The sequence below is a fragment of the Balaenoptera physalus genome, assembly GCF_965194825.1.
Source record: "Balaenoptera physalus genome assembly, chromosome: 18".
Classification (NCBI taxonomy): domain Eukaryota; kingdom Metazoa; phylum Chordata; class Mammalia; order Artiodactyla; family Balaenopteridae; genus Balaenoptera; species Balaenoptera physalus.
The window spans coordinates 8,399,597-8,427,386 of record NC_138899.1 but is presented as its reverse complement, the minus strand read 5'-3'; the positions used below and the strand labels follow the sequence as shown (position 1 = coordinate 8,427,386).

The 27,790-nt window shown below is 41.1% G+C and overlaps 1 protein-coding gene across 1 annotated transcript; it reads right to left on the bottom strand.

Moving 5' to 3' along the window:
- Window positions 1-1,295: 1,295 nt before the first annotated feature.
- Window positions 1,296-27,790, bottom strand: SLC10A2 (solute carrier family 10 member 2). Its single transcript, XM_082434686.1, has 6 exons — window positions 25,378-27,790; window positions 18,459-18,577; window positions 14,172-14,260; window positions 12,531-12,706; window positions 10,120-10,277; window positions 1,296-7,584 (listed from the first exon to the last, which is right to left on the bottom strand). Exons 1-6 carry the CDS (start codon window positions 25,752-25,754, stop codon window positions 7,427-7,429), a joined length of 1,077 nt encoding a protein of 358 aa, XP_082290812.1. The 5' UTR covers window positions 25,755-27,790; the 3' UTR covers window positions 1,296-7,426.

Genomic DNA, 27,790 nt, shown 5'->3' with positions numbered 1-27,790 from the left:
TCCATAATCTGATTCAGGGCCAATGTATTCAATTTCACAGATATGTACTGAGCTTCTTTTGTGATAAGAGATAGGCAAACTAAATGTTATAGTCATTGCCTTTACTGGGAATTCTCTGGTGGTCCAGGGGTTAGGACTCAGTGCTGTCACTGCCAGGGTCCTGGGCTCGATACCTGGTTGGGGAACTAAGATCCTGCAAGCCTCGCGGTGAGGCCAAAAAAAAAAAAAAAAAATTCATTGCCTTTACAGAACTTGTCACCTTGCTGTGCCCCGAGCAAAACTGTATTTGGAGAAACTTTGTCTTGACTGTCCCCCTACGACTTTCAGCCTCTTCTTGTCTACCATCACTATATCCTCAGATGTTTGTGTGGAAGTCATACCCAAGACAGCTCCACTTACAGTAACTACCAGGTCTATACGTTAGGAATGCTTCTAGTTGCAAGTAATAACATGTCAGGGTAACAGCAGCTTTAAAAAGTAGGTTTTATTCTTCTCAGATATCAGCAAGTCCGGAGGCAGGTGGATGCTGGCATTGGTTCAGTGGCTCAGCGGTCCTAGGGCTGGTGTCTGTGCGGCTCCCTGTTTGTTCCCTCCTAGTCCCTAGAGCGGCGTCAGGCACCCATTTGTCTTGAAGGCAGAAGGATGTGGAAGAAGGAGCAATGCCGGATGCATCTGCTACCTCACAGCAACATCAATAAAAAATTACCAAAGGCTTTACTACAATCTCCCTGGACATTTCTGCTTACATGTAATTGTCTAGAACTGTGGCATATGGCCACCTAGCTGCAAATAAAAGTGGGAGCATGAGTTTTTAGTTGAGGGGGTGGACGGGAGAAGGGAATCGGAAATGGGTGTTGGGTTAACCAGACGACAGTGTTGGCCACACCTGGAGAGCCTGTGCTCCACTGGTTAGGAACAGAGACTTATGGGGACCTGCTGGGAAGAGAAAAGGCACAGGCGGCAGGAGATGTTAAAACCAGTAGAGGCGTGTATTTCTCCCCCTCCAGCCACATTCACCCAGATCCGTATATTGACATGTGCGAACCCAGGTTATCCCTCGAGGCAATTCTTAATGTTTCTTTCTTTCTCTCTTGAGTTTATTTGGTTCTCACATATTATATGCTAATAAAGAAATATACTGAAAAATCATCTCTCACTTCCATTTCCTTAAACAGTTTTCATGTTTCCATTTTCCTTTTGACCTGTATCATTTGCATGTACTTCAGTGTAAAGATAATTAAATACTAATTTATTTTTTCACTTACCGTTATTTCATAAACCTGTCCACCTTGCTGTTTCATTTTTTTTTTTTATTTAGTTATTTATTTATTTATGGCTGTGTTGGGTCTTCGTTTCTGTGCGAGGGCTTTCTCTAGTCGCGGCAAGCGGGGGCCACTCTTCATCGCGGTGCGCGGGCCTCTCACTGTCGCGGCCTCTCTTGTTGCGGAGCACAGGCTCCAGACGCGCAGGCTCAGTAGTTGTGGCTCACGGGCTTAGCCGCTCCGCGGCATGTGGGATCTTCCCAGACCAGGGCTCGAACCCGTGTCCCCTGCACCAGCAGGCAGACTCTCAACCACTGTGCCACCAGGGAAGCCCCCTTGCTGTTTCATTTTGTCCCTAATGAATATCTGCATTGTCCTTACTGATTCCTTTAATGGCTACATTTAGTAGCCATTATAACGTTCCTTAGTTCCAAGAGACTACTTGCAAAAAAGTCATTAAGTCCACAGTAGCAGAAGGACTGAATCATATTTGTTATTTTTGAAAAGCTATTCTGTTAAATTCTCCTGGTTTGAGAATGATGTAACCATGGTGACTTAAGAACTTTTATAATGAAGTGAACATCAATATAATTCAATATAATGAATGAACATCAATAAGTTAGCTGAAAACCCTGCTGGTCCAACATGCAAGTAATCTTTGTGTTTAAACATCCCAAGCCACTATTTTAATTTTGAATAATGATACTATCTTTTTAATTACTTTTTGCACTATATGTGTGTGTGCCTGTGTGTGTGTGTTTGTGTCTGTATTATTTTATTCGCAGAAAAAACGATCTTTCTTCAGCTTCCCCTACCATCTCTATAACACTGACCAGGCTTTTAAATGCAATACTTAGCAAGTTAATAGAAGGCTAGAACACTAGAATTAAAAAAACAACAACTAGATTTCATACCCCCCAAATAACTTTTACAACCTATGAATACCTTATACATTTTTAGGTGCTATTTGCCATTTGTCATCATAAGATTAAATAATTACAAATTCAATTTCTGACTATAGTTGCAAACACAATTTTGTAAATACTGAACTTTTTAAACTAAATTGTTACATCACTTTTAAATGTATCCATTGGAATTTGCATACATCATAGGCATGATACCCATTGTCAATTAAAAAAAATATGGACAAGTTCTGCCTTCAACTGACATTCAACCAAATGACTGGATAAATAAAATTTGGGGTATCCATGCAATAGAATATTATCTGGCCATTAAAATGGAACAAAGTATTGGTATATGTGGAAGTTTGGATAACCTTGAAAACATTATGCTAAGTGAAAGGAAACCATCATAAAAAAATCTAAATATTGCCTGACTTAATTCATATGAAAATCTAGAATAAGGAAATCTATGGAGACAAAAAAGTAGATTAAGCGTTTGCTTATGGCTGGGAGGGATGAAGGAATAGGTGGGTGACAGATAAAATGCATGATGTTTATTTTCGAAGTGGTGACATTGTTTCAAAATATGGAGATAACTTCACTTGTCTGTAAATATACTAAAAATCATAAAACTATATTTTAAATGGATGAATTGTATGGTAAATAAATTATATCTCAATAAAGCTGTTTAAAAAGGAAAAAAATATGGACAAGTTCTGCGTTCATATTTGGGAATTTCACATTGTTTTTCTTTCTACTTGAATTTATATTTTAATTTCATTTCCACTGAAGAGTATTATCCTAATCTAATGAATTTGTGAAAACTGTGAGATTCCATGTATCTGTGGATGAATATGATGTAGGTTAGCAATGTGGTCAACAGAACAGAATGTGGAGCTGGGTTTCTTGAGTTCAGGTTTTGCCACTTGCCAGCTGTGTGATGTTGAGAAAGTTACTGAACTCTCTGTGCCTAAATTTCCTCTTCTGTAAAAGGGAGAAAATATTACTTGTGCCATAGGATTGCTGTGAAGACGAAATCAGTTCACGTAGTATGGAAGTTAAAGAAAACCTGGAACACAATGGCACCAGGTAAACTTTTGTTGTTATTGTTAGACTGAGATAGGGTTCAGCATCCGCTTTGCTCCTTTTTTAAAAAAAAAATTTAAAAAAATGGATTTAAGTGCTGATCAACCTTGTTTCACGTAAAGAGAGAGACAACAGCGAAAGGACTTTGGTACGTATTATTGTCCCTCGAATCTGAACTCCTTCCAAGTTACCTGCCAAAGAAATCGCAGCGATCTATCAAGGAAACTATGCAAGATTGACAACTTGACCAGACCCTCTCAGTTTTGTTGAAAGCAAAGAATTGGAAATACCTGGTTTTCAAAATGTCTCTGAAACTTGCGCTATTCACTGTTTCAACTTCTAGAAAATAGACTGCAGAAGGCTTGACTAGTCTTATCAAATAACTCTTAGAGCCTATTACTCCTTCACTTACAGGCTTCAAATTTAACTCAATATTCTCAGAGAGGATTGGGAATGGAATAAATTTACCTGCTTCATCTTGGCCAATAACATTTCTAATCAGTTTTATTAATGGTGTAATTTACATAGAATAAAATTCACCAGTTTTACGTGTACAGTTCCGTGCATTTTGACAAATGTTTTAAGGTTGTGTAACCACCACCATCATGATACAGAACATCTCCACCTCCACAAAATGTTCCCTCATTCCTGTGGCAATCCATGTGTCCTACAGGTTTCTGGCCTCTGATCTTTCTGTTACTATGTTTTACTTCTAGTATCTGGGTAAAAACCTCGGAGTGATATTGCTGGGTTATACAGTTAGTATGTGTTTAACTTTATAAAACACTGCAAACTGGTTTTGAAGTGACCCTACCGCCAGCAATCTCTGAGTGTTACTGTAATCGCTTCTCGGCCTTTTGGCTAAGATCAAGTGTGGAGTGTTACTGTTTATATCCTCAGCAATACTTGCTATCATCAGTAATTTTTACATTTTAGCTATTTTATTGGGATGCGGTGGTACCTCATTGTGGTTTTGATTTGAAGTTATCTAACTCTTCATGGTGTTGAGCATCGTTTCACGTATTTGTTTGCCATGGCCATGTGCTTATTTGCTTTATTGCTGTTTGCTCAAGAATCTGTTCAGATATTTTGCTCATTTTTAATCGTCCTTTTCCTTCTTATTATTGGGTTGTAAGAGTCTTTGTATAGTCTAGATTAATTGTTTTTGTAACGTGCTTTTAACATTATCACATTTTTAACTATATTTTTTAAAACCCTGGTGCTACAGATTTTGCTCATCTATTTCATGGAAAAATGCCCTTCGAGTTTCCTAACTGGCAAAGCAAGGGCCGTTGTCAAACCAATTAGCTAAATCACACTTTCTGTCAGAAAAAACATGTTTGACTTCGTCTTCGATTCTAACAAATACATCAGTATGGGTTCCTGTGTCAATCCCCTCACATTTGAATTCCAACTTCAAGATAGATAGATAAAGTTCGGATATTTGCCATAAGTTTGTCATCTCCTGGATGAAAAGAAGTGTCTTCTCTCAATGTTTCTAAAAATTGAGAAAGATGAGAAGCCTTTCTTAGACACTAATATTCTGAATTGTTCCTTTAGTTTGTGTTCAAAATTCTTCTACCCTGGGCCGATGCACCACAGTAAGATGAGGGCTGGTGAGAATAAGGCTTTCCTTTTTCAAGGGGGAGCATCTTGCCAGGAAGGAGGAGGTGGAAAGGGAGAACATCTCAAGCACTGGGGCATTTAAGCAGGGTAGTTTTGGGAGTGTACGTATGCAGGTTGAAGAAATGGGACCTGCTTCCCCTCCATGCCTGCGTACTCCTGGGAAATTTCATGACCTGGGAGTATCCATTCCACAGGCCTGAAGACCCTTGTTCTAAGCTAATGTGGTTTTTGAGAAATAAAGGCTTAATAAGCAATGGAATGCCAAATATTCCCAGAAAGATAAGTTGTTTCCTTCTGGAAGAGAGTGAGAGTTTCCTAGATGGAGAACAGAGTGATGTCTTTGAGTAGTCAAATGAGGTTCATAACCTGAATTTCTTCTTCTTTTTAATGAGAGATTTTAATGCACCAGGACTATAATGGAAGTATCTCTGTCTCTCTGTAGCTCTGCATCTCTCTGTCTGTCTGTCTGTCTCTCTCTATATATATATTTTTCATAGACGGTGGTGATGGTCTTATAAGTACACATAATACTTTTACCATTATTTAAAATCAGGTATCGTCACACTGTCTTTAAGAATATTTGATTAATGTTCCCTCAGTATGATTTTCTTGGGGACCACCTCAGTCTGTATCAGTGGGAGACCTAATTATTAGAGTATTTAATTAAGAGTTTCTTTCAGGCACCTTTCAAAAGGCAATTTAACATTTTAAAAAATTCACCTTATTTATATCTCTCTAACTGAAGAGTGAAGACATTTTGACAGTTGTCAAAAAGACCCAAATAGACCAACCATTACAAAAATTATTTTCATTTATTCAAGCCTTTAAAATAAAATATTCATTTAATAGGATACTCACAGAGGCAATAAAATACATAATTTAATCAGCTTTTCAAACTCATTTAAAAACAGAGAGTTTTCATTTGCAAAAGCTCAGCTATTTTTCTTCCCTCTAGCACATTAGGAAAAAAAAAATAACCACTCGCAAGATACCACATCGTATAAGAGAGCCAGATTCTGTTTGACTTACATATCTGGATCAATAGGGAGGAAAAAGCTGCTTGCTGCAGCTGCTGGCATCCAGGCCCTTGACTTTGGGTGTCTTGAAATTATGATATGAATTCACAGTGTGTCTTTAATGAACCTGCCTGTTTTCCATTTGGTGAGGAAGGTGTAGGAGGGACTTGACAGATAGATTGAAAAATCTTCCTTTTGCACTGTTGGAAGCAGTCTTTGACCCTCCCTAATAGGAAGATCGGTACCACCTCTCTACTAGCCTTTAAAAAAATCCTTAGTTCCTTTTAATATATTTGTCTAATGATGAAAAAATATAGAAGCCTTATTCAATTGTAAATGTGAACGTGGTATAAAAAGGCATAAATGTTACAACATTTAAAAGCAGCATCCCTCCCCCTCGGTATTGGAAGAACCAAATGTAGAGCTGATATTCATGTTCCTGTAATGTTGAGGGGCACCAGCTGGACCTGAACTCGCATCAACCAAGTGCAAAAGGCCCTTGGAAACCAACACATTTGAAAGGGAATGGATGAGTTAGTGAAGATGTCTGAATAGAAAATGGAACTAGACCACTCTGAACTGAATCAAGGAGGTCCCACATCTTGCTGCGGAATGAGGGAAAGGAGATTAAATTAGCCCCGTAATGCAGACACCCAATGGTCGGTCAGCTGTTTCCCCTTTGCCATGAAACTCCGCTGCCATTGGCCAAATCCTCTTCGCTTCCTCCTGTTAGTCCGGCTTACAGAATCCCAGGGACTCACTTGGTGACGCTCTTCCCATTCCTGGGCCCTGGGCTTGTCCTCTTCTTCCTGAAACACTGTTTAATACTTACTCACTTCCCGCGTGGCTCCCTGACTTCATTCTTACCGCTACTTATTTCTGCACATCTAATTGACTCTTGTCTTGCATTGCAAGCAAGTTTCTGTTATCTGTGCTTTTCCATGTACTTCCCATAATCTCCCATTGAATGGAGTTCACCCACTAGAGCAGTCGAGTTTCTTCCAATACTTCTGTCTTTGTGTCTTCCACCACGTCCCTGCTCTATGTTGCCTACTGTGGGAGCTTCATATGAACCAAATAGCTGTCATAGTAGCCAGGGCCACACAGGCAAGCCTAGAGGAAGTCTCTCTCCAGGGCTCGAAGAGCTGCCAAATTCAAGCCATTTGAAAGAATTCTGTTTTTCCTAAAAAAATCAAGTGGGCATCACTGGACTCCCACAGCAGAGCAATGGTTATACAAAACCCTTGACGAGTTATGGGCTTGATTCTAATTTGGTTATTAAATTCTCAGTGTTTCTTTTGTTGGGTTTAGTCTGAGGTTTGAGGATATTTTGGGGGCATATTCAAAGACAGAATATATATATATGTACATATGTATAAATATTTGTCACATTAAGGATTTGGACCACCAGTCACATGGTACCAAAACCAATACATGAATTCAATTCAAACTTAAATTTTCTCCTTAACGTTTTTTCTGCCAAATGTCCCATCAAAACAAATAATTAAATATTGTTATAGCTGATGCATGTTCTTTAGAATTTTTCTTTTTTGTCCACTGGTGTGTGCTTTTCATCTGGCTGAAATCCTTCATTCGCCTTTTGGAATGATGCCTCAGGGTCTGGTTCACTGCCTTTGTCCTCTGGAAGTTCCTTATTGTTTTTTCTGTAGCATTTCTTGTATGCTACATAGACTAGAAAACAATACACAGCAAGTTAAGCAAATTTCATAATAATAAGCTGCAAACTTACTTTGGACAGTGATTATAATCTATGTCTCAAAAAGCAGTTGGCATTTTCTGTGGGCTGGAGGCTACTTAGAGAGCGCGATCACCATTCTTAGTTCCATGATCGCTCATGGTAAGAGGGGTGACTGCACTTCAGAAGGACCTAGCACACAGTTAAGGGCTATTTGCTCACCTGATTTCTGCAGGCATCAGCCCTGTAGGTGGTACTCACCAATAACAACAACAGCAAACATTTATTCTGTCCCTACTATCTCCCGGTTATGTGCTAGTCCTCAATAATATGCTACAAGCTAAGGGGCATTGTCAGGACCTCGGTCTACTGGTCTGTGTTGGAGGACTTGAGCTGGAATAACTGTCTCTCCCAGCCTTCACTCTCTCTTTCCTACGATGGGGGAGCCTTGGCTGATGGGTGATCAGCCCTCCTTTCTTCCATGAAACTGCCAGTCTCTGGTGGCAGCCATTTCTCAGCATATTTTTGAGGTCAGCTCACACCTGGACAGACTGGCCTGCGGTTGATGTGTGTATACGTGTAATAAACGCACATGTAGGAAGCAGTGGAGAGGGATGGTATTACCAAGCCCATGTGGTCGTCGTTTTGAGCCATATTTTCTAATTAAGCTTTATCAAGTGCTATTTTGTTATCTAAATATCTGATTCTTTTTTCTTCTACTTCTCATCTGGTTCCAAAGTCTACAGGGGAAAAGAAAGTATTATTTATTGACACCTTCAGTTTCCAATACCTCACACTTAAAGTTGGTATAATAATACTGTCTATCTCACAGGGCAATTGTGAGATAAAATGGTAAAGGGCCTAGCACAGCCCTGGGAGAGTAGTAAGTGCTCAGTAAACACTAACTCTTGTGATGATACACAGCTGAGAGAGACAATAGCCTGCTTCCAAGGTCTTAATATGTCAAGGTCAATATCCCTTTGGATGGTCTCTGCCCTTCTAATATATTAGTTTTGAAGCCACTGAGCTATTGACTCTATTGAATTGAGCTTGTGGTTAATTACAATATCCCAACACTTTTATTATAAACTGTTTTGAGCTGGGAGTCCCTCAATTTATCACCGATTTTATTTAACCAAACTATTTATTTCCCTCCCTTCCTTCCTCCCTTCCTTCTTTCCTTTCCTTGTTCCCCCAAATATTTAGACTTCTAATCCTTACACCAAAATATGTTTCCTGGCATTGCATATCCTTGTTTTCATTCTTGCTGCTAAAACTGTGGGAAAATACAAGACCAACACTATTGCCCACTTTTCCATTACTCCTTCAGCTTATCTACTAAGCCCTTTTGAATTAGTTATTTAACTAGTAAATCTATGTAATTGTCCTATCACCCATCTACTTTCTCTGGTTTGGCTAGTAGACACCACTAATATTATTTGGGAAAATCCCACAGTGTACCAAACTGGGTACATCTCCATCATACAGGTAAACAAGGTAATTAGACCATGGAGCCCTCCCTCCTGTGCCAGGGATAAGTCAGTGGAACGTTTCTAATGGGTCCAGAGGGTCCTGTACTGGAAAGGAAAACTCTGCTTCGAGAATGACATTCAAGATGATAGCCCGCAGAATGATGAACTCCTATGGGCCAGTTGAACATCTGTTGGAGCTAAGTGAAAAACCAAACCTCAACCTATACAAAACTGTACCTCTGGTCATTGTATCACTTAAGAGTCACATTAATTTTTCATTCACTTTCACTATACAATCCTCATTAAAATGCCACTAAGCTTAAAGAGGAAGTTTCTTTATTAAACCACCACCCCCAAAAAAATCCCCAGAATTTGAAAATAAAGGTCAAATATGACCAGTCCTTAGAAAACAAAATATAAAGAAAAGTTTCAAGTAGGTGAAAGCCAGCAGGTGGCAAGGGCTAATGGATCAAAGCTATATGCTACATTAGAGTGAAATTAGAAATCAAGTTGGCTATTCTTAGTACTTGAAATAAAGAACATGTTTGCTTCAACTATTTCAATTGTATGGTTATTATAAAAAGAAAAATATATATATACACACATATATGCACATACATACATGTCTTCCGATACAACTTAGCCTGATAAATATCCCTTGTATACTAATTTTCTGATAAATATCCTACATATATACTAAGAATATCAAGATGATGATTTGAGAAAAATGACCAGTTCAGGGTTCCTGGAAGCAGGTAGGAAGGCACACTATAAAATGGTCCTAACAGGTTAATATGCTCCTTAATTACTGAGAAAAAGAAAGTCAGTGGAGAGAATCAACCTCCATTACTTTTCACTTAAAAATACCCTTTACTAGAACGTTTTGGTAAGATTATAATTTTTTTCATCAGCAGTTGGGAAGTCGTGATAATATTATGGGTGGCTTTTCCTACCTGTTGATTTCACTGCCAGAAAAAGGGAATTAAAAAATGCCATACTAGCAACTCCAGGATTTCTCAAAGAAGCACATCACAACGAAATGTGACCAGTGTTCCTTACGTGCTAAGAGTATTGCTGCCATGATGATCTGGAAGATGCTGTAGATGAGCGGGAAGGTGAATACGAGGTTGAGCTCCTCGGGAGTGAAGGAGAGCTGGACGATGGTGGAGCACAGCTGCGTGTTCTGCATCCCTGTTTCCAAAGCAACTGTTCGGCACCTGAAAGAAATGTTCCGAGAACCTATGTTTTCATTGGTTTGTTTGGGGTGTAGTTGTTTTGCTTTGTTATTGTATAACATTAAAAGCAGATATGAACATAGAAAACTTAACGCTTACCAAAGGGGATAGCAGGGGGCGGGGAGGGATAAATTAGGAGTTTGGGATTAATAGATACATACTACTGTATATAAAATAGGTAAACAGCAAGGGGACCTACTGTCTAGAACAGGGAGCTGTATTCAATATCTCGTAATAACCTATAAAGGAAAAGAATCGGAAAAATAACATACATATATGTATAACGATCACTTTGCTGTACACTTGAGTCTAACACAACATTGTCAATTAAGCCTCAATTAAAAAAAATATTTACTCCGGAAAAAAAGCAGATATGAGAACAAGTACATATGTATGTGTGTATACATATATCTGTTTTTAATGTATGTATTTATTCACTATATAGTTTTATTTATATTAAACAAATACGTAACTTATTAACATATTATTAGATAATACATTATAATATAAATAAATATTTTATCACTTTTTCTCTACATATACATAGATAAAATCTTGCTCTAGTCACCCTATGATCGTTATGATAATGAGAAAATGGACATAAACCTGTACAAAAGTTAAAAAGCTTTATGTAAACAAAAGCCGCTGTTATTATTTTCTCCTTTTCAAATTAAAAAAATTGAGGATTATAATATTTTCTTGTCCAGAGGAACAAGGAACACCAATTAGCTTATTTTGCCCTCTGAGCAGTGGAAGTATCTGTGTCATCTATTTCTATATGTGCATATGTACACAGAGATTATTTATATTATATTTAATATATGGATAACATTTATTAATAAGCAATATATCCTTATTAAATATAATATTGATTAAATTTATATATTTATTTGTAAAATAAAATCATATGTTGAATAAATATATACACATTGAAAGCAGATATATATATGTATATGTGTGTGTATATATATAATATATATATATATATATAAATTAAAAAATATATCTGAAAGGAGCAGGCTCATTTATATTAATGTTCCATAAATGGCAGAGGGGGTTCATGTCACTCCTTTCAATTACGTCCTTGGTAACAGTGCAGAGCACAGAGCAGAGGCTGAGAAAACACTCAAGGTGGAGTATGTGTTATAGTTGTTTTACTGTTAAATTGGTTTTGTTCTTCTGGTTAAATCTTGATCAAAAATCTGCAAGGTGGGCATTACTGGCCCCATTCTACAGATGAGAAAATCAAAGGAAGAGTAAGTGCCTGGTGTGGGGTTCCACCGTGGGTGAGTGGTGGGTCAGCCTGACTCACATCACACCCTTTCCACTGTCCAGTACCTCCCACCTTGTCCTTGACCTCATACACGTACCAGCTCCGACACCTGCTTTTCTCTCTGACTATTGATTCCGATGCTCTAGTCGGAGAGGAAAGCCCATACACGCTAAAACAAGTTCTAATATCCAGCACTTTGTGGATGATGAGTGCATCCTGTTTCTGGCCTGAGGAACCCTTGTGGATCACAAGGCCAACCTGGGTAATTTGGTTGAAGTCACTTTGTTTGGAGAATAAGGACGTGTGACAATGGAAGAGCCCAACTTGCACCGTAGGGGGAATGGTCCAGGAGGATTTGAACAAAAAAAGAGGCAGTCAGTGTTTTCTTTCTGGGGGACTTGCATAATAATTTAGGGATGAATGAGTCTATATAGAGTGATGTATTCAGAAATAGGGTAATGTTATTACAGGTGAGAAACTTTGAATCTGCATCAGTACGTACAGCTGTTGTAGGTTGAATTGTATTTTCCCAAATGCATATGCTGAAGTCCTAACCCTCAGTACCTCAGATTGTGACCTCATTTGGAAATAGGGTCACTAAAGATACAATTAGTTAAGACAAGGTGATTCAGATGCACCCTAATTCAGTATGACTGGTGTCCTTATAAAAAGGGGAAATTTGGACACAGAGACATGCACAGAAGGAAGGCAATGTGGAGAGAAATAGCTAGAAGATAGTCATCTACCAGCCAAGGAGAGAGGCCTGGAACAGATCCCCCTTATCCCTCAGAAAGGGCCAATCCTGCTGACATTGATTTTGGACATCTAGCCTCCGGAACTGGGAGACACATTTCTGTTGTTTAAGCCACTGTTTGTGGTGCTTTGTTACAGCAGCCCCAGCAAACAAATACAGCAGCTATTACAGAAGAAAATCCCTAGTCTGATTTACCAAAACACCATACCTGTGCCAGGACTGACCAGCTATTCTGGCCAGAAAAAACCCTAGGGAGTAACCGGCCAAGGGAAATATGGTTCCTATCACCCAGAGTTTGGGCTCGATGATCCAGGCACTCTGGTACAGAACTCCTCCAACCACAGCTATGAGCACAATCAGCAGGGCGCCTGCGATGGACCCGACCTGGAAGAAAGACACGAGCAGATGCAACAATCGTGAGTCAAGGCAAATCCAAGTGTTCTTGTCAGAGAAGAAGCCTAAGCATCTCTTTCTCTCTGGGAAAGTGAGAATAAGTGATCTTTCTGTGTAACCCTTGCCCGACGGCTGTGGTAGACCCACCAGAAACGCTGGTACTTGTCCCACGGTTTAATTTTTAAGAAGATTAACAGGACCAATTGAGTGTCCGTACTCAGTTAGCCTGAAGAAGATGTTCTAGGTGCAAATTATCCTGGTCAGAGAGGAAGAAAACCCACTCCAATAAGAACTAGAAGAGCCGGCTTCCGGATTCAACTCCTCCCGCCTGCCTTCCTCAGGTCAATCACGAAACCTCTCTGAGTCTTAGATTTTTCATCTGTAATTGAGGATGAAATCTTACCTGAGTCACCTTTTATGATTGTTTTGATAATGAGAAAATGGAGATAAAATTCTATAAAAGTTAAAAAGGTGGGCTTCCCTGGTGGCGCAGTGGTTGAGAGTCTGCCTGCCAATGCAGGGGACACGGGTTAGAGCCCTGGCCTGGGAAGATCCCACATGCCGCGGAGCAACAAAGCCCGTGAGCCACAACTACTGAGCCTGCGCGTCTGGAGCCTGTGCTCCGCAACAAGAGAGGCCGCGATAGTGAGAGGCCTGCGCACCGCGATGAAGAGTGGCCCCCGCTCGCCGCAACTAGAGAAAGCCTTGGCACAGAAACGAAGACCCAACACAGCCAAAAATAAATAAATAAAATTAGAAAGTCATGGGCAAACAAAACACTGTTATTGCTTTCTCCTTTTCACATTAAAAAAAAATTGGGGATGTTAACATTTTTTTTTTTCTGGTCCAGAGAAACAAAGAACACCAAGTGGCTTATTTTGCCCCCCTGAGAAGTGGAATCTATCCATGTCTATCTTTGTCTATATCATCTATATTGTCTATCTCCATCAGGTGGCTAGAATATAGTTGGTAAAAGGGAATGAATTGTTACTAATTATGTATATCATCATTTATATACATAGTTATATATTATTATTTTTATGTATATATAAATGTGTATATAAAATCTACCAATTGCCAGGCACAGAACTGGCCATATAGATACAGGGATAAGAAAGATACGATTTCTTTTCTAAGACAGCTGTCTTGATATATTTTATAATACAAACCCACATAACAGAGATAAAAGCAAAGTGCTGTTGGTGTACAGAGTAGAATAAAACCAAGAGGTGAAGTTTGAATTGGGAATCTCAAAGGGTGGATAGAAACTTGCCCTGTGGTTGGGACAGGGAAGGGCGTTCTAGAAGAGTGGGCTGCATGTCTAATAACTTTAAGACCCTCTAGAAGGGGCTTTATAATACAGTGAGAAAAACCAGTTCAGTAGATGGAGAGATCCATCACTGCAGTGCACACTCTGGGGCACTTGACCATGCTGCCTGTGGCATGGGACACTTACCTTAAGTATGATCTTGGCTTTTTGGGGCCATCTGTGATTAACAAACATTCCAATGGAAACAGGAACAACAAGAGTCACCAAAGATATACCTAAAGGTGACAGAGGGCAATTTGATCAACAGAATACAGCACAGGAAAGAGGAAAACAAGAGTAAGCAGCCCCCAAAAAGGTTTAGGATGTAGATCAGGCTCCCTTCTTGAATACACTAAATAAGTTAAAGAACAACCCACCCCCCAAACTCTACTTCTTTACCTACTCCAGTAAATAATTCAATATTACTGGTGGAAAATTGATAATATTGATGATATAAATCCTTTCCCTAAATCCTGGATTAATTTTTTTTAGAGTTCTTTATACTGCCAATCAATATCTTTTGGTTTCAATTTGTCAGAATCTTGGCTTATGTAGCCTTGGGATCTTTATATCCTAGGAAAAATACCTTTTCAAAGTATGTGTGTGTGTGTGTGTGTGTATGTGTGTATATTCTTGGGGTGTACAAAGATGATATTTAACATCTGTCTGTTACTTCACGGTAGTAGACATAAAAGAAAAAATTTCAAAATTCTCCAGGCATTCTGTGGCTAATGACTTCTGGTTAAGGCTGACTTGGGTGATTCAAATCTGCAGCAGAGAAGTGAAAGAATAGGTTGAAAAAGCATGCTTTAAATTTTCCATGAGATAATATATTTGTCGACCTCTCAAGTAATTAAAATTCTTTGCAGGAATGTGCCCACCCAGCCAGATAAAAGAGTCATACTTCAATTTCTCTGTGTTAAATTTACCGCTGTTCTTGTGACATGTGGTTTGTTTCTCCATGTTATTTAACACTCATTTGTCCGATGGCTGCTTTTATATAATATGGCGCCAAACAACTTCTAACTTCTCACAGGCTGTTTCTTTTTCAAACATCCTTTTAAAGTAGTAGGAGAAAGTGGAATTGAATAATGAGATTCTGAGAGCGGTTGTTGTTTGGTATTGGAGTAGATTGAACTAGGACTGGGAAATGGATTCTAGATTCCAGGGCTGTAAATATCAACTTAAAATGAATATAATAGTGATGAAAACATAATGTCTTTGTAGCCTTCTGTCCCTCCTGGTGATATGAGGGTCTGCAATTACTTTTCCCAGAAATTACTCAATGGGATTAAGTAATAGCTAAGGGTACCAAGAGCAGGAAAAGAAAAAAAAAAATTAGGGATGAAAGAGTAAAGGAGAAAATGGTGGAATAAAGGAAATGAAAAAGGTCACTGATGGAGGTACTGGTCAGAGCCCCCAGAAAAATCCCCTTTGGGTATCCTTACATCCTGCTACTTTGGGAGGAGACTTCCTCCTCTGGGTGTCTAGACTATTCCCTAAATGGATGTTTGTAGGCCTTAAAGGAAAGCCGTCTTGATACAAATTGGTTGTACTGCAGTCACTTAAATCTGGGTGCCAATACTGTGATTGGAATGTGAGTGTGGTTAGGTTTTGGTAATGTATTTGCCATGTGTTGGATCTGTGCAAAGGCAGCCCAGCCCATGTTCAGCCCCTCTTTGCTGAGTCTTAATCTCTTGGGGGCAGCCCAAGGCTACCAGATAAACACACAAGCAGGACCAGTGGCCAAAGATAATGGCAGAATTGCATTTCCCCTCTTGACCAGACGAGACCGGATAAAGATTTTCCGGGACTCAAAGTTGGCTGGAAAAGACACTCTTTGCCCTTCATCCCACTCAGAGTGTGTGACTCCCACCTGGAATTCTTTACTCCCCAGAGGCCTAGAGATTTGTGTTTCTTATTCCCCATGTGCCTGAGCTCTCTGTGGCAAATGCCTGTCCATTGAGACAAGAGAGCATCGCTTACAGTTGCACTGTTCGAACCATAGCTTGGTCTTTAATCAAGTTTACACGGCAGGTACAAGAGGGAAGAAAGGGACAAAGAAAAAAGAAGAAAAGCGAGTGGGAAACAGAGTCATGGGGTAGAACTTGGAGTCAGACAGACTCGGAGCCGAACCTTATTCGCAAACTGTGAGAACCATGTGAATCATTTAAGCCTCCCAGCCTCAGTTTCATCGTTTGTGAAGTGGGTAGACTTATGTCTAATGCATGGTGCTGTTGTGAGAATCAGATGGGGAAGTGGATACACAGGTTGTGGTCCTAGACATGCAAGGGATGGAAGAGGTGGCACGGGAACTTTCTGCAGTGTTTGCAGTGGTACCAGCTGCGCAAGCTGCCTCCCTCCTCCATCCACATGTCACTATCTGAAGGGGCTCAGGGGGTGTTTATTGAATCATCAGAACGTGGTGAGCACCGTACGGAAACTGGGCCCAATAGGCCGGCCAATGGAGCAGAGTGGAGAGCAGGCCGAGGGTTATTTCCAGCTCCCTGGTCACCTTGGACAAATTAAACACATACCCCGAGCCTTACTTAATTGCCTCATTGAAAAAGTATCGAAAACATCTTGTGAATTAATCAGGTTGTGTGTTTTCTACATTAAAGGGTAGCAAGAAGGTTAGGTTGGAAAAAGGACAAGGACAAAATGGTGAATAAGCAGAGTTAATACTTTTGTTTTTTCAAACTCTCATTTTTAAACTTTTTATCTTTTCCTCTTCATTTCTCTCCCCTTCTGTTTTCTTTTTTCTTTTCTTTTTGCCCTTTATGCCTTGTAGGATGACTTTTTCCTCCTTTCAGGTACTAATGACTCACTTTCTCTTCCTTTCAAAATGTATTCACATTGAAGAAGGTGCTATCAGTCATTCACACTGTAGTTAGAATTTCCCAATATTGCCATGGGGCATTTTCCAGGAGGGAATGACTATCAAGAGGAGAATATTTTAAGGCTTAAATTTTTTTTCTTAAACAACAAATAATATAGAATTAAAACTCCTCATTCAACAGACACGTTCTGTGAGAGGCCTACAGTACACACCACTCAAGCAAACTGCACTCTTTACCTTGAAGGAAGGTGTCCTCCCAGGGAGCAGACTGAGAGTTGAGCAGCGTAAGGCACAGGCAGGTGGCTGTACAGGGTCACCCTAAAGCCTGCTTGCAGGAGATGACATCTGATAGGAAGGAGTTCCCTGGGGTCAGTAGAAGGACCACGTGAGGAGAAACCCCATACTGAACAAGGTGTGCCAAAAAGGACCACTTTTTTGTATGTGTGGGGAGGATGTCTAATGGCCATGGTAGGAATAGAGTAGAGTCTGTCTGAAAATATTGCAATACAGATTGTCCCCCATGAGTGTTCCCAAGTTTGTTCTAACTCAGTTGTGTAGACCCGAATCATGTTTTTATCACAGAAACGATTTTTCTTAGAAATGGAAGGCATCCAGTCCAGCTTCCCATGTCAACAGGAATCCTGTTTACAAACATCTTTCTGAGGCACCATTCAGTCTTTGCTCACATGTTCCCTTCCACAGGACCCCTGCACCTCTTTGAGGCAGCCCATCAGGGAGACACTGGTCTGCAAGGTCAGCTGAAAAAAGACTATTTAGCATGTCAAGTAGCTGGCAGTTGGTACTGAGGTACTAGTTCACTTACATCTCATCTTTGATGACCATGGTTCTAGCGGATGCCTGGTTTGGGTAGACCAGGAACTATCTTGTCCTGCCCTTGACCCCATGTTCCACCAATGACTTAATCTCCCACCAATATTTGTTCTCCCAGAAACAGGAAATAAAGCCCTTTGGGGCTGGGGGTGACCATCTGGGAGCTGAGTGGAGACAGAGTTATAACTTGCACATTTGACTCCCAGGGCCTGGTACACAAGCTGAGCCAGTAGATCAACTTCTGAATCACGACGTGGTTCCCAGTGGAGGGTTATAAATAGTGTGTTTCTCATGGAACTCGCTATTTATGTGTGGAGGGTTCTCATGGCCATTGTTTACCGGGTGCCCTATTTTGAAATCATAGATAGAATGCTTTTTGTATTCGTTCCATACGAGTGTTCCGGAGTACCCTGGACCCGTTGCGCCCCGGGATAAGGGCAGGACAGAGCCTCCTGTGCATCGGCAGCTCCAGCCTCCTCAGGCCCACACGGCAGTGCACGGGGGTCCGTTCCGTCAGCCCCTCCCTGGTGATTTCAATGGAGGACGAAACCAGTTCTCCCACAGCGTCAAGCTTTGGAATTCAGCTTGGGCCGATCCTCATTCAAACGCAGGCGAGACTTGTCCTGAAATCCTCACTGGGCACCAACTACTGCTGGTGCAAGAAGTAAGGTCTAGCTGGGTCTGAGCCTGGCCTGAGGATCTACCCAGGGACAAGCAGAGGCGAGGAGGGCCGGGTTACGCCGTCTGGTGGAGGAATGACTTACCTATTTTATCGTAGGGAATTAAGATTATCCCAGAGTCGACCCACATTTTGGTGTAGATTAAGAGGCACAGCGGCATCATCCCCAGGGCGAGCAGCGTGGAGCACGTGGTCATGCTGATGCTGAAAGGAAACGGGCAGCGTGATACAGCCACCTGCGTTCTCTACGGGAGAGGTGGTTTCATTTTTCAGGGCGCGATTAGAAAGTCCTGCCGAAGACCCTCCGCCAGCAGCACCATCCGGTCCGACGGACAGAAATACACACGTACCCTGGTCTGTGCAGGGCCACGCCCGGGGCAAGATGGTGAGCTCTGTATTTCGTGTCTCTCTACTTGGTCTTGTGCCACCCCTCCCTCCCCATGGGTTCTCAAGGATCAGAGAAGATATTTCGTGACTGTGTCAACTCATTGTTAAACAAGGTACAAGGTGCTTGGACATGCCACCCTTTGAACCTCCAATCAGAGAACAGCAAACACATTTATACCCGCCAAGATATCAGGGGCTTTGCTATGTCTGCTCGGGATGAGAGGGGCCTCCGTGGTCCCTGGAGGAGAACGCACATCCAAGGGAGGAAGCCTCAATGTCTTTCCTTAAAGCAGACAAATTATTCCCCTAATGCCCGAAGCTTGCGAGAAGGAGAGGAAGCTGACTTCAAAAACCAAGGAAAACGTGCAAGCAGGCAGGGTGGGCCTGGGTTCTAGCTCTGCTAAGAAATGTAGCAAATGGTGTTCAGCAACACCAGGGTCTGGTAGTGTTCCTTCTGAAGCATCAGTGTTTGAGTGAGTGGACGTGGTTGAATAAGTGGACTTTGGCTTTGGAGGTGGAGGGTATGGAATGATGCTATTTTCAGCACTACTGCAACGGATGGAGGAGAGGTTTTGGGGAGCAGGTCTTTTGGTCCCTGAAAAGTGCCCTGTGTACGGGGGCATATTCTCTTCCTGGGAAACAGAGCCCTTAAACGGCTAGGCCAGACACGGGCTGGCTTGGAAGCAGGCGTGGCCACGTTTATGACTATGGGTAATTTACTTGACTTCCCTTTGCCAGTTTCCTTATCTGTGAAATGAAGAAATGTGAAATTAAGATCATAATCATCACCACCTCATAGGCTGTGAGGACTAAGGGACCCAATGAGCCCAGTACTTAGAATAATGCAAGGCGCTCATTAAAAGCCAGTTAACTCTAACCCTAACCCTAACCCTATCCAGCCATTGCGTGTGTGTGTGTGTGTGTGTGTGTGTGTGTGTGTGTGTGTGTTGTGTTTCAGCATAATACAGAATCAGGAAACTAGAGAGATTTTTCTGAAAGGCCCTTTCTTTAATAGCCGTAGCACTGAGACTATCAGAGTAGTAATTTCTTAAAGGAATTATATGTGGACTTCAAGGAAATATTAAGTTATTTACAACACCTGCTTCCCCTCCGGAAAAACAACCAAAAACCACAAACCACCCTACACATTGCTAAGGAAAACAGCTGGAGGTGAGGAAGTTCGTTTCATTGCATCTAACTAAGCAGTTTTGGCAAAATCAAGGATGGGGCAGTGTTTATCAGGGGGCTTACCTTGCATAATAATCATTTTCTTAAAAACCAGAATGAAGTCGCTTAAGACATGTTTAAAGGATTTAGAAAAAAATACTTGTCTTAGTACAGCTAAAATTATGTAACAATAACCAGTGCTGGGGGTGTATGTAAAGCATTTCCAAGAAGTTCGATCTGTTATGGTGACAGGTTAACTTAATTTAGATATGCAATAGGATGCTAAAGGCAGAGTTCCACACCAGAATAATAAGTTAATTTGTTACAAATAGTGCTTTGTCCTACTTATATGTAAGATCCTGGAGTTTGATTTTCCCCTCTCTCTCTTCCTTTGCCATTCTCTTTTTCATCTTTTATTTAAAGAAATAAATTAGGATGGATCTAAAGTTATACCCATAATAAAATTACTTTTATTCCAATGCATCCAATATGCTTTCCAGAGTGGAGATGATGGGATGGGGGTGGAGAAGGGGCAGTGTTCATTACCTGGATCACAATGGAGAGAAGGCTGACCATCTTTGGTTTTAAACCATGAGAACAACTTTTAGAAGGACGTCTGTTTCTCCCCTTGTTTTTCTTTCAAATTTCCTTCTGAAATCTTCAATTCTGACTCATTGCTAAGACAGTGTATGAAGTTGTGTCCTGCTTTGAGTTTGGTAAGAATGGTTTCTGAAAGGCCACGAGGAGGGACAAAACAGGAGTTGGAGAAGGGAACGGTTTACATTTAGTGGCCACCTTGACCATGAGGTGCTGCAGAGGGGCAAGAGAGCAGATGGCCAGAACCCCTCAAAACGAGATGAAGACCAACTCAGATAAACGATTTTAAGGAACCATGTAGGAGAATAAATTAGCAAGGAAAGAATCATTTTACATAAAACATTTGAAGTTCTACAAAGAGCAAAGATGTCAACAATGGAAATACTATACCCTGCATTTATATTGGAATAAGAGAAAACATCAGAAAAAAAAATCTCTTGGTTTAAATTCTTGCCTTAGTCCTATTCATTGCCAGGGAGAATTTTTTTCCTTCTTTTTTCTTTTTGGAATTAAAAGAAAGCAATACATGAGAATTCAGTGAATGCTGAGGAATTTGGTGAAGTCAGTGATAAGGAATGCAAAGATTATAATCATATTAGAAATGAAACACCAAGTTTGAAAGATCAAAAGAAGTGTATACAGGTGGGGCTAGAAGGTGGAGACATGATGATTAATAGAAATAGTGTTGAACAGAGGTTAAGAGTCTGGATAGGGATAAGTGAATAGGTCTGGATTCCGATTCTGACTCTCACATGTACTGACTGTGACCTCTGTCAAGGATAGGAGCCTTAATTTTATCATCTATTAAATGCAGAAAATAATAGTACTAACCTCAGAGGATTAGTTTGAGGATTAAAATACACCTAGAGTACTTATACTGTGAGTGGTTCCTAACAGTTTACAGCTAACTAAATGTTAGATAGTAAATACAAAGAAATGCTGCAGAGCAAAACAAAGCTTGGTTCCTCTGAGGGAAAATAAAGGGGAATTCAAATAGTGTTGGATTAATTCTTAGATTAGAGAGGAGCTGGACATTTACATCATTGAAATGGGAAGAACTGCTTTGAATTTGTGATAAGCCAGAGGGTCAGGGATTTCGAACAACTAAAATAACAGTGAGCACAAAGTTGGAAGATGAAAAATATAACAACATTTGGCAAAAGAACAAAGGTTGTCGTAGGAAAATTTAGAAACTCTTAAATCTAGAAAATAATCAAAGGGAGTGTAGAGAGTGCATAGCAGTGAAGGAATTAGGGGAAACTGAAGAAAGGATGCATAGGCAGGAATTCCCCAAAGAAGAAGTCAGAGAAAGGAAAATGGATTCCACATATAAGCGATATCATATGATATTAGTCTCTCAGTGTCTGACTTACTTCACTCAGTACGACAATCTTTAGAAAGGATTCAAATGAACTTATTTACAAAAAAGAGTAGAGTCATGGATGTAGAAAACAAACTTAGGGTTACCAGGGGTTAAGGGGTTGGGGAGGGATAAATTGGGAGATTGGGCTTGACATACCCACACGAGTATATATAAAATAGATAACTAATAGGGACCTACTGTATAGTACAGGGAACTCCACTCAATACTCTGTAATGGTCTGTATGGAAAAAGAATCCAAAAAGAAAAAAAGTGGATATATGTATATGTATAACTGATTCACTTTGCTGTACACCTTAAACTAACAACACAACATTGTAAATCAGCTATACTCCAACAAAAATTTAAAAAAATAAAAAAGAAAAATAGGAAGGAAAATCCTTGTGTAGTGTGACTGAGGCCATTGCTAAAGAAAGGAAAGATTAAACAATGGGGAGTCTTTGGGTATACAGCAGACACAAAGGGGTGGAAGTCTCTGTGTTTGTTCCCTAAACTGTGGGCCACCAGCAAATTCACCTGAGAACACCACCTTCATTTCTCCCTGAGACGTTTTGTTCATAATGCACCCACGGCAGAGCTAGAACAGGTGAAAATACTTGTTCACTGATCAGATTCCTACAACTTTCTAGGCTGGAGTGGTCTGGGAAGGAGCTGAAATATTACTTGCTGTATTACAATGAGCAAGGATTCCATTAGCAAGGTCTGCTTTTTTTGCTATTTGTGTGTGTGTGTGTGTGTGTGTGTGTGTGTGTGTGTGTGTGTGTGTTTAAGTCACCAGAGACTGCAGAATGCAATGGTTTCCCAGGTTTTGGAAGAGATGACAGCGTGAAGGGGAGATGATTTGGTTCTCCCAGGAACCACATCCAGGAAGTTAAAGCCAGATGGAGTTGTTTTGCCCGCGTTATATGGTATCTGATCAACTAGTGCAGATACCTGTTGGTATAAACAGTCATATCTTGGCTGCCATTGCGAGAGTTCAAGTGGAAATGGAGAAGGTAAAGTTCCAAGAGGACAGAATCGGAAATATAAAGGGTAGATAGAATTGTATCTACATAAATGATCATGAGACTTTAGTTATCCAGTGCTCATTCCAGAAGAATAAAAAGTGTTGGAAAACTGTTTCCCAGTAGCTGAGGTGTTACTTTCTTAATTTGCTCTGAAGGAATATTTCAACAGTTTTTCCTCTAACATATGCAAGGCATAATGTCATCATCTTCCTAGTGGCATAGTTTAACCTCCTTTCAGTGATCATGGGTTATCATTATTACTTGTTCCACTGAAAGATGGTGATGTCTTCTGGGTGATATGCTTACAGAGCTGTTTGTCCCTAAAATAGTGATGCAGAGCTGCTGTGCTTTCTGACTTATCTTCTTTGCTTTGGAGGCATTTGGATCTTTTCATTTGCAGTCAGGCTTTTGGGGCCACTGGCTGCTGTGGGACATAGGCCTGCTCCTTCTAACAACTTGCTCCACCCCACTTCTTGTTTTTCATCCTCTGTGCTGGGAAAAAGTTTTAGAGCTTTACAATTGGGACAGTGAGTGGGTCCTGTGTGAGGAACATCTATGAGATGAAGTATGATTTACTTTGGGTGTGCAGAGTGTTTCATTGGGTCTTGTTTGAGTTCCGGATAGGTGAAGTTGCTAGAGATGCTAGAGATCCAGTGATGACTGCACTGGATGGGTGCTGGTGTTGTTCACAAGACAAGGGAGATCTGTGGAGTGCACACTTTCTAGAATGAAAATTAACAATTCTCAACGCCACGTGTCCCATTAGAGGACTTGCTGAAGGATTCATCTATACTGATTCAGCTGGGGGTTTTCCACCGAGGTTTCAAATTCTAATTCTGGTTCTTATTTCTTAATATTTTTATTTCTTACAGGAATTGTTATGCGAGGGAGATAAGATTACATAATCATCTCCTGTTTCCAGAGAAATAAGATTTCCTTAAAACCACAGGAAAGTGTAACTTAGAGTTTTTAGGTTAGGGTTTTACAGTTTCAGCCCCCAGAAGGGAATCTGCCCCAGTAGCTGCCCAACTCAGCATCACACACACTCTTCTGTCTTACAGAATGATGACACGTGTGGCATTTCGTGGAGGTACAAGACTCTTCTGTTTTGTTAAAAAGTTACAAGTATTATGTAAAAGCTGTTTGGTGGCAAAGTCCTGTATTCAATTCAGTTCACTCCTCTCAACTTGTCTGTAGAATTCTCACCTCTGTGCCTTCATCCAGGTCACACTAAGTTGAAATCTAACAAGGCCTTATCGCTATACGGTGGTTCACAGATTAACTAAACCTGAAGAGCACCTGCCATCCTTTGCTCCTCACAGGACTTTCCTTAGAAAAAAAATCTATTGCAAGGAAGAGATGGTATTTCCTTACGTGAAAGAGATGTCACATGAAGGTATATCGTTTGTATGGCTTTTCTAAAGCTTCTGGAGAAATAGGCACCAGCCGGGCTCAGTTGGCAGGCTTCCAGTTGCCCACTAGGCACTGGATCAACCTGGAATCCAGTCTGACATTTTGCTCTGGTTACATTTCTACACATGAGCTTCTTGCTTCTGAGTGTTATAACGTGATGCACAGAGCCCATTGCCTACTGTACAGTATTTAATAAGCACTCGTTACACTGACTCCTGGCTGGTTTGCAGAAATGCATACCTTTCACAGGAAATGAGGAATGGTGAGGGAAGGAAAAAGACATTTGTCTATTCAACTTGCAGCATTAAAATTCTTGGTGTCCTCACATTACTGCTTCGTCTTATTCCTATTCGTTTTTTTTCTTTTTCCGGTGCTAGTTCAGACTGGCACAGGATGAATTGGGCAAACATTGCAATTTAGATTACTCTGTGGGAAGCAGAGAAACCATTTTCTGTTTATTTTATAGGAAGGTAAGCATAATTTTAAAAAAGCTGTTGTAGTGGTTTTCTTTTTTCTTTTCTTTTTTGTTTAATGCCAGTAGAAGTGAAGCAAATGTACAAAATCTTTCTTACACCTTATACCAAGAAAAAGCTTGTCCAAAAAACTGGCTGTACTTGGTCATTGTCTCATCCTAGGTTCTAACTTTTAATGAACAATTTAGTTTCATGATTGCATTCAAAGCTCCTCATCACCACAAAGAAAGTGGTTTTTTTTTTTCTGATACCAGCAAGGAAAACTTTCTCAGCTGCAGCTTGTGGCTTGGAAAGGATTTCTTTTTTGAAAAACTTTGACTCTTTCCCCAAAGAGAAACAGCAATTATACAACTCCTTGTTAACTGAGTTAGATTTTAAAACACAAACACAAAATAGAACCCCTAAATTCGCAGAGCTAAGCAGCTGCGTAGGAAGGCGAGTCAAGGCATTTCGTCTCCTGTTTCAATTCTTAGTTGGACTCTAGATCAATGGCAGATCAGACGGACATTCACAACGCCATAGGCTTCTGAGAAGATTAATTCAATGTGATTGCGGTACTGGGAGGTTTGGATATCTTACCTCAGGTCCATGTCGCCATCAGCCCAATAGGCCAAGATGTTGGAGGTGGTTCCTCCCGGACAGCAGCCCATGATGAGCACCACTACGGCTTGGATGGGGAGGATGTCAAAAGTCACGGAGAGGATGAATCCTGTGAGGGGCATGATTCCAAACTGACAGAGGAAGCCAACACATATGCCCCACGGCTGCTTTATGTGCCCTAGGAATTTCTTGATTTCCACATTGCATCCCATGGAGAACATCACCAGCGACAATAGGATAGTTAAGACCGTGCTCAGGACCACACTTAGAGTGGTGTTGAAATCGCTCTCTGGCACCACACAGGACGCGCCATCGCAAACTGTTGCATTGGCCAAACAGACCGTTGAATTATTCATTGCTGGCTTTTCTGCTCAAATGCTCACAGAGGTCCACAGACGCGCTCGTCCTGTACTGTCTACTCCAACTGCGTCAAACTTTTAAACCCTTTTTAAACATATGTCACCTGGTGTCTCCTTCAAAAGCCACCTCAGAGAGGCAATAAAAAACAATAAATGCTAGTATGTCAGTTTCGAGAGGTAACCTTACAACACAGCACAAATTATGAATCATAAAAGTCCTGCCAAATTATTGGTCCAGACAGAGAATTCTAATTAATCATTTATTGACATGATAATGAACTCTGCCATATAAAAAGAGCTGTGTTAATGTTTAATGCTGGGAAGCTTTGTTCAATAATCTCAGTTAAATGACGCTTAAAATCAACTCAGACTATTACAGAACATTGTAGGGGTTAAGCCGCAGGAAAGCATCTCCTTGCAATGGGGGCGATTGGGTCCTGAGAAGTCCAGTGCCTTGTGACAAATCAAATTGCCGATTAGTATCAGACTCTGAGCTGGAACCCAGACCATCAGTTTCCTCCCTTACTAGTTTTCCTGCTGTATTATTCTGTCTGTGTGTGTTGGTGTATAGTGTGCATAAAGAATATTTACGCTTGAGAAACTTGTAGGGTCTTGATGCAAACCTATGGGAGAGTAACATGCAGGAGGGTAGGATGTTTTCTGTTCTGTCTGGTGGGAAGGTGGCCAGGAAAGCCCCTGTCAGTTACTTACAAACACAATTATGTATGTGTTGCCATGGTAACAAAGTGCTTCATAGCAAGAGACAGTACAATTATTTGGAGGGATGAACCTCAGAGGATTAGGTCAAAGTGATGGGAGCTCTTTGTGCTTGACGTCAGGAATGGAAATTAGAAATTTTTTTGTGGGGGGAGATCTGAGGTTCCAAGGGAGGTTGATTTCTGTGCGTGTCAAATGGTCAAACTTATTATGAGCAGAAAGCTGTCCTCAGCATATAAGGAAGATAAAAAAAGAAGTAGAGGAGAGATTCTTCCTATTCTTAGGAGTTTATAATCCAATTTTTGGGTCAGGATGCAGCATAAGAATAACATTGAATATTTGGATCATGATTCACAATTTATAGGACAAATTCTAATTTATTATTCAATTTAATCACCTTAAATAGCGTTAGCATCCCCATTTCACAGATGAGGACTTGAGAGTCTAGGAAATGAAGTGCTTTATTCAAGGTTACCCAGCAGATAACTGGAAATACTGAAACTCAGTTTGGCTTGGAGGCGACTGAGAGAAATACCTTAGAAATGAGCTTCTCCAAACTCAGTGTGCTCACAGCTCCCGGGTGGGTCTTGTGAAAATGCAGATTCTGAATCTGGAAGTCTGGGGTGGGCCCCAGGCGTCCGCATTTCTGACAAGCTCACGGTTCACGGTGACGGTGCTGACCTGGGGACCACACTGGTCTCAGGATACTGACATCAGGGTGACCCTAACTGCACCCAAGCTGGTCAAAACTGAATTTACTGGTCACTTACTTACTGAAGAACTTACTGAAAACAGTGTTTACAGAGCAACTTGATGCGCGAAATTAAACTTTTTCATAACTTGAATGAACATGAGCTATGAGCAGCAGGGGGGCCACCAAGCAAAGGAGCCAACTGAGCCCAAAGCCTCAGCCCCTGGGGTCCCTGACGATGGCCGCTTCATCTTGGATTGAGCTGCTGGGAGAACCTTGAGCCCCGTCCTCAAATGGTGACGGTGACTCACGCTCACTGCTGGCGCAGGCCCCTGTCCCAGGAGCGCTCTTCATCAGCTGCCTTCCCCGCATGGGTGGGCTGCCATCAGCTCTGCCCGTCTGCTTGCCAGGTCCTGGGGATCCTCTGGCTCTCCCATCACCCTTCCCACTCCCACAGCTAAATGATTAGCTAGCTCATTCCCGTCAGGGCTCCCTTCCCACTGCTAGGCGTGGAATGACTTGGCCCTGCCCTGCTGGCTGGCTCCAAGCATCTCCTGATCTCTGACCCACTTCTCGGCTCACGTGCCAGCCAGCCAAGGGCGCATGAGCTGAACGCGCCCCCTGC